Source organism: Calypte anna, chromosome 28 (genome assembly GCF_003957555.1).
Source record: "Calypte anna isolate BGI_N300 chromosome 28, bCalAnn1_v1.p, whole genome shotgun sequence".
NCBI classification, from domain to species: domain Eukaryota; kingdom Metazoa; phylum Chordata; class Aves; order Apodiformes; family Trochilidae; genus Calypte; species Calypte anna.
This window is the reverse complement of record NC_044273.1, coordinates 4,754,665-4,766,160: the sequence shown is the minus strand read 5'-3', so window position 1 is coordinate 4,766,160 and position 11,496 is coordinate 4,754,665. Positions and strand designations below refer to the sequence as shown.

The 11,496-nt window shown below is 64.3% G+C and overlaps 1 protein-coding gene across 1 annotated transcript; it reads right to left on the bottom strand.

Annotated features, from left to right (window-relative positions):
• Positions 1-264: 264 nt before the first annotated feature.
• On the bottom strand, positions 265-10,697 carry HCN2 (hyperpolarization activated cyclic nucleotide gated potassium and sodium channel 2). The gene is made up of 8 exons (XM_030466219.1): positions 10,419-10,697; positions 5,392-5,815; positions 4,015-4,176; positions 3,227-3,445; positions 2,998-3,144; positions 2,506-2,746; positions 2,172-2,336; positions 265-2,039 (listed from the first exon to the last, which is right to left on the bottom strand). Exons 1-8 carry the CDS (start codon positions 10,562-10,564, stop codon positions 1,105-1,107), a joined length of 2,439 nt encoding a protein of 812 aa, XP_030322079.1. The 5' UTR covers positions 10,565-10,697; the 3' UTR covers positions 265-1,104.
• Between the last annotated feature and the right edge of the window lie 799 nt (positions 10,698-11,496).

Below are 11,496 nucleotides of genomic sequence, written 5' to 3'. Positions count from 1 at the left end.
CTGGGTGCTGCTCCCTGCTCCTTTCTCACCTGTGCTGGAGCTGGGGCAGGGTGCAGCCAGGGCAGGGAAAGGTTCTGGGAGGTAGTTTTTCACCTCATCATTTTTCTGGCAGGGAAGCAGCCCTTCCAAGGCCAGAGCTGGCTCCTGCAGCCCAGCTTGGGGCTGTGCCCGGTGGCCGGGCGAGGGGAGTGGGAGCAGCCGGTGCCGTGGTGGGGGGGATGGTGGAGGGAGAAGCAGAGACGGAGTCGTGCGTAGCTCTGTCAGTTGCTGACGTTTATTGCACAGGATGGGCTGGATGGAAAGGTGATGGCTCGGCACGGGGCCCCTGGCTCACTGTGTGCATTCACTGGGGGGGGCCCCAGGCAGAGGCACACACGCACACACCCACCCGTGGGGGCACACACCCACCCGTGGAGGCACACGCACACACGTTCTGTCCTCCCCAGCCCGGACCCCCTGGGGCACCCCAGGGCTCGGCTCCAGTGGCTGCCTCTGTCCTAGCACTGACTGCGGGGACACGGGGTTGGGTCACCCCCACTCCTTGGGGGGGGTTGGAAAACATGTAGGGGGGCTCACAAGCGCAGGGCAACCCTCTGGCAGACCCCCTGCCCCAACTTACCTCTGTCCTGGGCCATCACCCCTCGCCGTGGGGCAGTGGGAGGGGAGGCAGAGACACTGGTGGGTGCTGGGGCATGCAGCGCGCCTCAAGCCCCCGGGGGTGTCCTGCGGATGCACACACACGCACACACACACGGGGAGGTACTCAGAGCATAAATATCATACACAGAGTGGGTCACGGGGGTGATGCAGCCATGGCTTCTATGGGGCAGCCGGGGGGCGTGGGGGCAGTGGGACTTTGCCGTGGGGAGCAGGAGATGGGGCCAGACTTTGGTCAGAGGCTTGGCAGCCGAGGGCTGAGCCCGGCCCCCGCGGTGGTGAGGGGCACAGGGGCCCTTTGCCCACCCCGGCATCTGCCCGGCTCGGGGGGACAAAGCCGGGGAGCGGGGCAGGCGCTGTGGCACGGGGAGGCACCGGGGGGGCGGGGGTTTAGGTGGTGGCCACTGCCCCCCTCCAGCACGCTCATCCCTGCACCCGGCGCAGAGGTCACAAGTTGGAAGACAGCCTGGACTTGGCCGGGTCCGTGTCGGGCGTGCTGGCTGCCGAATCCTTGCGTGCGGCCGCCGAGTCCTGTGGCAGCGCGGGAGAACCCCCGTGCACCGCGCCCGACGGTGCCGGGACCCCCCGTGAGGGCACCTGGGCCCGCAGCCCGGCCGGGGGGCCTGGGCCCGGCGAGGCGGCGGCCGGACCCCCCCCGATGGAGGCGCAGGACTCACGGGCCGAGGCCGGGGGGCTCTGGGTGCTGCCGGCGGCCATCCCGTGGGGCAGGGAGGGCTGCGAGGCCGAGAGCGGCCGCGAATCCTGGCTGAGGCTGGTGGTGTGCAGAGCCTGCGTGCTCTTGTGGGCAGCCAGGCGCTGGGGGGACGGGGGAGCCTGCTGCTGCCCCAGGGACAGCTGGGACCCCAGCCCCGCGGAGCCCCCGTAGGCGAACGTCCGGCTGGCCAGGGGGCTTTGGGTCGGGGGGCTGGCGGCGGTGAAGGCGCTGGTGGAGGCAGGCAGGGCCGTGGGCTGCGCCTGGTCCTGCGAGGGCGAGGGGTTGGCGTGGGGCACGGGGGGCTGCGGCTGCTGCGGGGGGCTCTGCTGCAGCAAGACAGGGGAGACGGCGAAGGGGCTGGGCACGGCCTGGGCGTACTGCAAGCGGCGCATCATGCGGGGCGAGCCCAGGGCCATGGAGCCCACCAGAGGGCTGGCCATTTGAGGGCAGAAGCTCATGGCGACGGCTTGCTGGAGGGTGGCGATGGCAGAGGTGACCTGGGGCTGGACGGGGCTGTACATGGCCGTGTGCTGCTGCAGCTCTGCCTGCTGCACCATCTCCCGGTCGTACTTGACGATCTCCTGGATGATCTCGTTCTCCTGGTTGTTGAAGACGCCCGAGTTGAGGTCATGCTGCACTTTGTGGAGCAGGATTGAGTTCTTCTTGCCTGCAGGGTGGGGATGGGGAGCACCGTGAGATCCCGTGCTAGGGTTAATCTTGGACCCTCACCCAGCCGTGGCTGTCCATGCTGCCAGGAGGAGTCCCCTGGCTCCCCCCGGAGCCCCCCACCCCGTCCTACCGATGCGGTCGAGGCGGTCAATGGCCACAGTCTCGAAGGCCCTTCTCATCATGGGGTACTCCTCCAGCACCTCGTTGAAGTTGTCCACTGAGAGCGAGTAGAGGCGGCAGTAGGTGTCAGCCCTGACGCTGGCCGTGCGCCGGCCCCGGGTCAGCAGGCAGATTTCTGTGGGGGGCACAGCAGCATCCAAGTCAGAACATCACCAGCAAAGACTGGAAACAGGAACAGCCCAGCAAGAACCATCGAGGGGTGGCTGCCCTGGGAGAATGTAGGTGCCCTCTTGCCTCTTGCAGACCCTGGGAGGGCACCCGGGTTCAGTGCCCTCAGCACTCACCCCCAAAGTAGGAGCCATCAGAGAGTTTCATCTCCTTGTTGCCCTTGGTAAGGATGCTGACCACCCCGTGCTGGATGAAGTACATCTTCTTGCCGATGGTGCCTTCACGGATGATGTAGTCGCCTGGCTGAAACACCTCAAACTTCAGCTTGGTGAGCATCGCTGTGACGAAGTTGGGGTCCGCGTTGGCAAACAGAGGCATCGAGGCCACCAGCTTGCGGCAGTTGAAGTTCACAATTTCCTGCAGGGGGAGGAGGTGAGGGACCAAGGAGGCAGGGACGTGGCAGTGCCAGCACACACACACACACACACACAGGCATCCCAGCACGCAGACACAGCTGAGCACAGACACAGACACACTCGCACACACTTGGAGCTGCAAAGCTGGAGCAAGAGGTGTTGCAGGAGCTGGGGGGACCCACTGCCTCTCCCGCACAGGAGCAGGGGACTGGGAGGGGTTCTGATCTCATCACAGGGTCCCAGGGGCTGTACCTCACGCAGGGGCTCATTGAGCTCCCCCAGGATGCTGTCCTCATCAAACATCTTGCCCTGGTAGCGGTGCTCGTAGTAGTCGTGGATCTTCTGGCGGAAGTCAGCAGGCAGCTTGTGGAAGGACATGTACTGCTCCACCTGCTTGTACTGTGGGGAGAAGCAGGGTCAGCACCCAGCTGGTTGTGGGGCCGAGCCCCCCACCTGCCTCCCCACCCAACGGGAGTCCTACCTTCTCCTGGTACTGGCGCCGGGAGGAGTCCAGGGACTGGATGAGGGCGGTGGCGTGGCCGATGAACATGGCGTAGCAGGTGGCCCCCACGATCATGCTCAGCATGGTCAGCCAGATGTCTGTCATGCTCTCGGGTGCCTGCTTCCCGTAGCCAATGCAGAGCATGTGGCTCATTGACTTGAAGAGGGCAAAGGAGTAGAGCTCGCTCCAGGAGTCGTTCTGCAGCAAGAGGGAGGGTGGCAGTGCTCAGCCCCAGCTGTGGAGGTGGCAGGGACTGGGGCAGGGGTGGGCAGGTGGCTCTTGGGGCAGGAATCCCCCTGCCCAGCCCCACACGTAGCTCCAGCTTCCCCCCAGGAGGAAAGCAGCTGGGAAACAGAAGTGGGAGCCAGGGAGGAAGCCAGGCAGGGGAAATGCAGATGAGCTGGAAATACTGGCAGGATGGGGTGAGATGGATGGAGGGAGAAAAGCCATTTGTAGCAGGCTGCAGGGCTGAGAGGGAGCAATTAGAACTATGACCCATTATTTATTAATAGCAGCTTTGTTGCTAATGAGCAGGAGAAGGCAGCAGGAGACAGGGCAGAGCCTTGGGACAGCAGCTTCCTCCTGCTCGGATCGATCACCTGCCTCAGGAGACCTCAGCAGGGAGAACATCTGCAGCCAGAGTGGGTCCCTGAGCACCACGGGGCACTGCAGCACTGGCTGGCACGGGGCTGGCAGCATGAGAGAGGCCAGAGAGCATGGGAATGGATGGGGCCAGGGGGGCACCACAGGTCAGGGCTGGAACTCACCACCATCCCATTGATGGAGACCCAGCAGTTCTGGGGGAAGTCCTGCAGCATGGGCACGAGGAACTGGAGGCAGCCATCCCAGTGGCACAACAGCAGCATCATCCCAATGAGGTTGATGATCCTCATCACCGCACTGGCCAGGTCATAGGTCATGTGGAAAATCTGCAGGATGGGATGGGACAGCCGAGGGTGAGCACAAGGATCATGCCCCACCAGCCGGCCACGCTAAAAGGCAGCAGCCTCAGCTGAGGGAGCCAAATCTACTCCCACTCTGCCCCAGCCCTGGGCAGGAGGAGGCAGAGCCCACGCGATGTGATGGGGAGGGAACGGGGGAAGTTCGAGGGGCTGGGGAAGCGGCAGACAGAGGGAGGAGACAGGGGGAGGACAGGCAGGAGCAGCCCCGGCCCCACCTCTGCCGGCCTCAAGCACATCCCTTCCGAGGCTGCTGGGGAGCAAAATCTGCCCCACGCAGCCCCCCGGAGAGGCTCAGGACCCACCGCCAGGACCCACCAGACCCGACCAACCGCGGTGCCTGGAAAGCCGGCGAGGTCCCGGCGGGGTCGGGGCCGCGCTCCCCTCCCGTGCCCTGTGAGCCGATGAGATTACCGGGATAATCCGCACAGCCACGCACAGGTTTAACTCATCCCCGGGGCTCTCCCTGCTAAGTCCCATCCGAAAGTGAAACAGGCAGAAAGCCTGGCAGGGGAAGGATAGGGGGGACACTTCGGGACGGGGGGGGGGTTGCATGAGGTGCAGGATGATCCTGCAGCAGAGCTCAGCTGTGACAGAGGGCAGGGAGGGAGACCCAGGGCACTCTGTGGGTCCCTGCAGTGCTGCTGCCCAAACCTGGACATAGGGGACACCTGGGCAAGAGCCACACGTGCCCCTGCCAGTCTGGGGACAGACGGTGGCATCAGAGGAGGAGGAGGAGGGAGTGAAGGCACCACTGCAGCAAGCACCTGCACAGTGGAGCTGACGGGAAGCAGCAGCCCACACACTGGAGCCGAGCACACCACGTCCTGGCACAAAGACAACGTCGCCTGGCAGCCCACACAGCCCCAGGAGCACCCTGCCCCCTGCCCTCTGCCCTGGGCACCCGGGGTCCCACTGCCCCCGAGGGGAGAAAAAAGGAGGCAGAAGGGACTGGAAGCAGGAATGCCACCAGCAGAGCCAGAGTGCTCTCATGTCCCAAGTGTCACCCTGGGGACAGAGCAGAGGGGAGGCAGGGGACATCCAGAGCCTCTCCCCTCCGGGGAGGGTCACAGTCACCCATAGACCCCATCAAACCCACCAGCTCCTGGGGCAGCCCCGAGCCTGTTGCTCTCCCAGCTCCCCAGGAGGGACCTGGCTCTGGGCTGTGTCCCGTGGGACACTCACCTCCTCCCACTGGTGGATGTAGCGGATGAGCCGGGAGAGGCGGAGGAGCCGCAGGAGGCTCAGGATCTTGGTGAAGCGGACGATGCGGAGGGCACGGGCGGTCTTGTACACCTCTGAGTCTATGCCCTTCTCCACAATGAGGAAGACGTAGTCCACAGGGATGGAGGAGACAAAGTCCACCACAAACCAGGTCTTGAGGTACTTCTTCTTGATCCTCTCAGGGTCCAGGATGATTTCTGTGTTGTCCTCAATGACAATCCCTGTCCGGAAGTTCAGCACCAGGTCCATCAGGAAGAAGGTGTCAGAGACCACATTGAACACGATCCAGGGAGCTGTGGTCTCCTCCTTGAAGAAGGTGATGCCCACAGGAATGATGATCAGGTTGCCCACCATGAAGAGCAGCATTGTGAAGTCCCAGTAAAACCTGGGGAGTGAGAGGACAGAGGAGGGGCTGTCACCAGAGCCCCTGTGTCAAGGAGACCTGGCCATCATGCCCTGCCCTGAGGGACCCGCACTACCCAGGTGCTCTCAATGTTGTAACCTCTCCCCAGAACCCCCTCTCCTCTGCCCAGGGACCACATCATCCTGCTCTCCCCACCCCTAGGACTGATCCTACCACCAGCAAGGTCGCTGGGTGAAGCCAGGGGCTGACTGCTGCAGGGGGCTTGTCCTGGCCATGGGTCTGCCCTGAGCCACCAGTCCCTGGCATGTCCTGGGGCAAGAGAAGAACAATTGGGCAGATGCTGGTGGGACCCTCCTGCTGAGCCTGCCCATGGCTGGGGACCCCCTTCACCCCCAGACTGCTGTCATGCTTTCTGCAGGCACCCCTCCCAACCCCCCCTCCCTACTCCCAGAGGGGAGACCCCAGGGGGTGACAACATCCCCAGGGCCAGCCGGCCCCTCCCTGGACCAGGCTGCAGTCCCAGTCCCACGGGAGTGCAGGGGAGGAGGGGGCTGCAGGGCAGGACAGCCCCTGGCAGTGAGTGCAGCCGTGCTGAGGGATCCGCGGTGGCTCCGGTGCCGCAGATCACGTAGAGCTGCAGCTGGAGCCGGCACTGCCCGCAGCCCTGCTCGGACAGCAGCCCCCAGGCTCCACGGCTCCTCCAGCCTCACCCCCGCCCTCCCTCCTCCTTGTCCCCATCTTCTGAGCCACCCATGACCTTTCTGAGTGCCTGCAAGGTCACAGCATCCCCGTCCCCGCAGGACGGCACAGAGGGACCCCAGCCCCTTGCTCCCCACCTGCCCCCAACCCTGGCACTCTCCATGGGGGCGGGAGGGGGGGATGCTCCCAGTGCCCTGCAGGACCTTTTCACATGTCTGCCCACTCCACTTTGCCCCAGACAGGAGCCCCAGGAGCTGCAGGTTGATGGGGAGGGAGTTCCTGGGATATGCTATGCCCTGGCCAGGCTGCAGGGGTGGGGGGGACGAGGGAGAGACCCTGCACACAGGAAGGAGATGGGCTGGATCCATCCCCCCGTGAAGATGAACGAAGGAGCTGAGCATCCTAGCTCCTGACCTTTCTCCAATGACACCTTCCCCATGTGAGATGTTGCCATGACAACCGTGAGTGATGTCACTTCTGCACAACGATGACTTCACATCCAGGGCCATCTGCAGGGCACCCTCACCAGCAGGGAAAAGTGGGCTGTACTCCCCTCACACACACACACCCCTGGCAAGTTCCAGCTCTCCGAAGCAGCTCAGGGACCTCCCCATGGGCAGTGAGGCCAAGATGGGTCCTGCTGGACCCCAGGTCCTGCCACATGCAGGAGACCCCAGAGATGCCAGCAGAGCCACTGCTGGATCAGTCCCACTGCACAGCACTGGTTCCATGGGCATCAGCCACGCAGGGCTGAGAAGAGAGAGGTTAAATAACCATGGCAGCTGGGCACAGTCCTGCTCTGGCTCAAATCCCTTGGCAATCTGGCTGAGCCAGGGCAGAATTCAGCCTGCTAAGAACGATAAACAGCTCCTGATCCCCCCAGCACACACAACCGACTGTGCGATCTCTTTAGGGACCCGGCTGCGATGCCAACACTTCCTTCCTCGCAGGGCAGCGTGCACATAGAGAAAAAGATCCAATCCAGGCTACTAAAAATATCTGAAAACAAATTAATTAGGATCCCTGTCACCCCTTCCCTTGCTCATGACCCAGTTGAGTGACAGGGGGGGTGATGGAAGATGCCGAAAGGAGCAGGGGCTGCTGCCCTCCTCACCTGCCCAAAGCCCAGCACAGAGGTGCTGGCCCACAGGGCCTGGACAGTAACCGGGTCAGTGCTGAGCTCCTGCACTGACCCACAGCACAGGATTGGTGTGGGATTGGTGTGGGATCAACATGGACCAGCACGGGATCAATGTGGGAGCAGCACAGGGCCAGCAGGGGATTGGTGCCGGAGCAGCACAGGACCAGCACAGGATCAGTGTAGGACCAGTGCAGGAGCCGTGCAGGATTGGTGCTTTGCAAACTCCTACTAAATACTCTAAAAACGAGGTCGCTCCCAGAAGTGGGTTAAGAAGCCACCAGCAGAAGTTTGACGGAGCCGCGGGAGTTGTGAGATCCAGCGCCAACGCGCCCATCCACACCCAGCGTCCCAGTACAGCCAGTTCTGATGAATAACTGGTGCTGCTCACCTCTGGAATAGCCTTTTAGCCTGTGGGACCCTGGGGAGGGGGATAAAGGCTTTGAAAACTGCTCCCAAACCTTCCCCTTACCCCCAAGGCAGTCACAGCCTATCCTCCCTGATGACCAAGCGCCAGGTCCAACACCTGAGCACCCCACCCAAAAGGAGGGGACTCTGCTCCTTACCATCTACTTCAGCACAAACTTTCCAAGGTCTCCTTTATCAGATTTGCAGCTCCTGATCTCAACCAGCCACCCAGGTTGCTTCCTAATAATTTAATATTTACATAAATAGCAACTTTCCTTCCTGGAGCAAGTCTGCCCCTGAAATGTGCAGGAATAATCACAGCACTGCATTCATGAGCAGACAGGATCTCTGAATGACTCTGATTATGAAATGATGTCACATATGCAGATGCATAATGATTTTTGTCTTAAGATGGGGAAACGGGCTTTGCAGGGCAAAGGCGGCTGGATCCGTGCTCCATTATCATTACCAGATAAACATGATTATTTTTTAAAAGGCAGGAATGATGTGGAGTAGATGGACATGCATCCACTGAGTGGGCTCTTCTCCAGCCCTGCCCTGAGCTGATCCTCTCTGTGTGCACGTTTGTAGACCCAGATGATGCCGTGGCTCTGCCTGCAGCTCCTCCCCGCCAGGCAGGGAACTCTCCTACGCCACTTGCAGCATCAAAACAGAGGCAGAGGCTCTTCCCCTATGGGTTTTGAGCCTCAATAGCAGCTTCGGGAGGGATGAAGCCAGCGTGGGGCAGGATGGCCAGGATGACTCCCCAAGGTCACCCCAATGCCCAGCTGGGGAGGGGATGCTGCTGTGCCCCGGGGAAGCCTTCGAGGACTCTCCCCAGGCTCACTGCAGGGAGACCCCACTCCTGGCAGCACCGTGCTGGCTGGGGTGCAGTCGAGGCAGGGGCCAGGTCCACTCCCAGCCTCCCCCAACAGCCCGGAGCAGCAGAGCCCCCCTGCTCACCAGCCCCAGTGCCGAGGATCCCCCTGGCAGCACCGCGCTTGCTCCCTCAGCCATGGGACCAGCGATGGCCACGCGGTGCAGCTGAACTCACCCCAGCTCTGCAGCTGACCTGGTGTCCAGCTGGTGAGCCATGGGTGAGCTGCAAAGGATGGGCACAATGGCACCATTCCTGATGGGAATCTCATCTGCCCTGAGGGCACAAGACCCCTGTGCAGGAGGTCAGCCCAAGAAGAGGTTGAGGGCCTCCAGTGGCTCCTCTGGAAGGTGCCAGATCAGCCCAGGAGCAGCACACGAGGGATACACAGGCACTGGTCCCTGCTCCAAGCCCACTAGCCAGGGCAGACCCCACAACTCTTGGCTACCTCCACCTGCCCTGGGGACCCCACACTCCAGTAGGGGCCCATCAGAGCCTTCTTCTCATCAGCACCCAATGAACCCTCTCTCTACAGAAGGGTTCTGGTGCCTCACTGCACCAGAACAATAGCAAAACAACACAGAACTGAGCCCTTTGCTCCCCCTGGCCCTTTTGAGGCCCCTGGACCAAGAGTCCCAATGGCTGGCCAGCAATTCCAACAAGGTGTCAGCCACAAACCCCCAAGGTGCCGCACGGTCAAGCCATAAATCCCTCCTCATAGCCCACACAGAGGCCAGGAGGCATTCTTTGCTTCTGGGTTGCCCCAGGGCTCCAAGGGTGGGAAAAGAGATGGAGCAGCAAATCCCATGTTTGGAAGCCACACAGCCTGTTCCTCGGGAATGAGATGAATCCCTCAAACTCCCTGAGTCTCAGGCACAGGACCAGGCCTCTCTAGGGGAGGGGGAGCCTGCACACACCTCTGCTTGCCACCGGAGAGAGCAGCACGTCCTCCAGCCCAGATCCCTTCCAGCCCAGACCCCCAGCCCTGCAGCAGAGGGTGACACCTTCCCCAAGGGTTTCTGGGGACAGTCAAAGCCCGGTGGGGCTCCGGAGGGTCCGTGCTGGGCCGAGCCGTCCTGAGGCCCTGGGAAGGGCGAGGGGATGCCCTTGCCCGAACACCCCCCGATGCAAGCAGAGGGCTCTGGGCATCCCCGCACCTACCGCTGCCCAGCTGGGGAGGGGGATGCCCGGCCGCCAGCCCCTCCCTGCACGCAGCAGCATCAGCGCTGCCACCTCCAGCACAGCTCAAGGTGCCCTCTCGCAGGGCACGGCCCGGCCCGGCCCGGCTTCCCTTTCCCGCTCAGCCCTGTCCCCAGCCGCTGTCACCGGGGCCGGATGCTCCATCTCCGCGACGCTCCGGCCCCGGGACGCCCCATCCCCGGGATGCTCCGTTCCCCGGGACGCTCCGTTCCCCGGGACGCTCCATACCCGGTGATGCAGCCGGGCGCGGAGCCCCGCGGGGTCCCGGAGAAGCCCCTCGCCCCCCGCCCGCCGGGCCCCACCTGAAGTCGCTGTAGGGGTGGATGATCCAGGCCCCCGCCGACTTGACGCGCTCCTGCTCCCGCTCCACCGCCTTCTGGGAGCCGAACATCCGCAGCGAGAACTTGTTGACGCCGGGCTGGAGCATCGCCCCGAACTGCCGCTGCATGAAGCTGGCCTGGCTGCCGCGGGCCTCCTCGCCCGCATCCTCGCCCTCCTCGGCCGCCTTGGCCCCGCCGGGGGACGCGCCGCTGCCGCCGCAGGAGAAGGAGACCTTGGGCTCCCGAGGGGGCTCCGGGCCGGGGCTGCGCGGCGCTTCCCCCCGCCGGCACTCGCCATTCGGGGACCCCTTCCCGCCGCGGCCCCGCGCCCGCCCCGCCACCGCTCCGCCGCGCTTGGCCGCATCGACCACCTCCTCCTCGGCCGCCGCCTCCCCGCCCGCCCCCGCCGCGCCGCGGCCCGTCCGCATCCTGCCGCTGCCGCCGCCGAGGCCACCGGCGGCAAGAGTGGGGCCGGCGCGGCGGGGGCGGGCACCGTCTGGGCGGGACCAGGGCGGGACCGGGGCGGGCCGGCACTGGGCGGGCTGCGGGCGGCTCGGCAGCACCCCCAGCCGGCACAGCTTTCGTCCGCTCCACGGCTCCGGTCCCCGCCACCGCAGACACCGAGGCTCCGGTCCAACCGCTCCGACGGGGAGGGGGCCCCCAAGACGTCCATAGCCCACCCCCGGGCCTGAGGGGACCCCCGTGGCACGGGGGCTTCGTGCTGAGAGGGCAGACGGGGGGCTTCGCCCTCCCGCAGGCCCCGGGACCCTCCGGCAGCCTCAGCTCGGCCCCTCGCCTCCAAGGCTGAGCCACCCATGCCCCCCGGTCACGGAGCCGCCAGGCCCGGGTCACGGTGCCTCACGGGTGGCACGGCCGGTGGCACCATCTGCTGCCCGCCGCGCAGAACCACAACCGGGCGGCAACCGGAGCCGGCTCCGCTCCCTGCCTCGGGTGGGCAGCGGCAGCCGCAGCCCCTTCGCTGAGCCCCACCGGAGGACAACCCGACAGCCGCTCTCCAGGCTCCAGCGGGACCACCCCGAAACAAATCGCCCCTGGACCC

Coding starts and splice junctions, on each gene's coding strand:
- HCN2 (XM_030466219.1), bottom strand. CDS start 10,564: ATGCAGCGGCAGTTCGGGGCGATGCTCCAGCCCGGCGTCAACAAGTTC. Junction 4,177..5,391: donor ACATCCACCAGTGGGAGGAG/GTGAGTGTCCCA, acceptor CCCATCCTGCAG/ATTTTCCACATGACCTATGA. Junction 2,337..2,505: donor TGATGGCTCCTACTTTGGGG/GTGAGTGCTGAG, acceptor TGCCCCCCACAG/AAATCTGCCTGCTGACCCGG.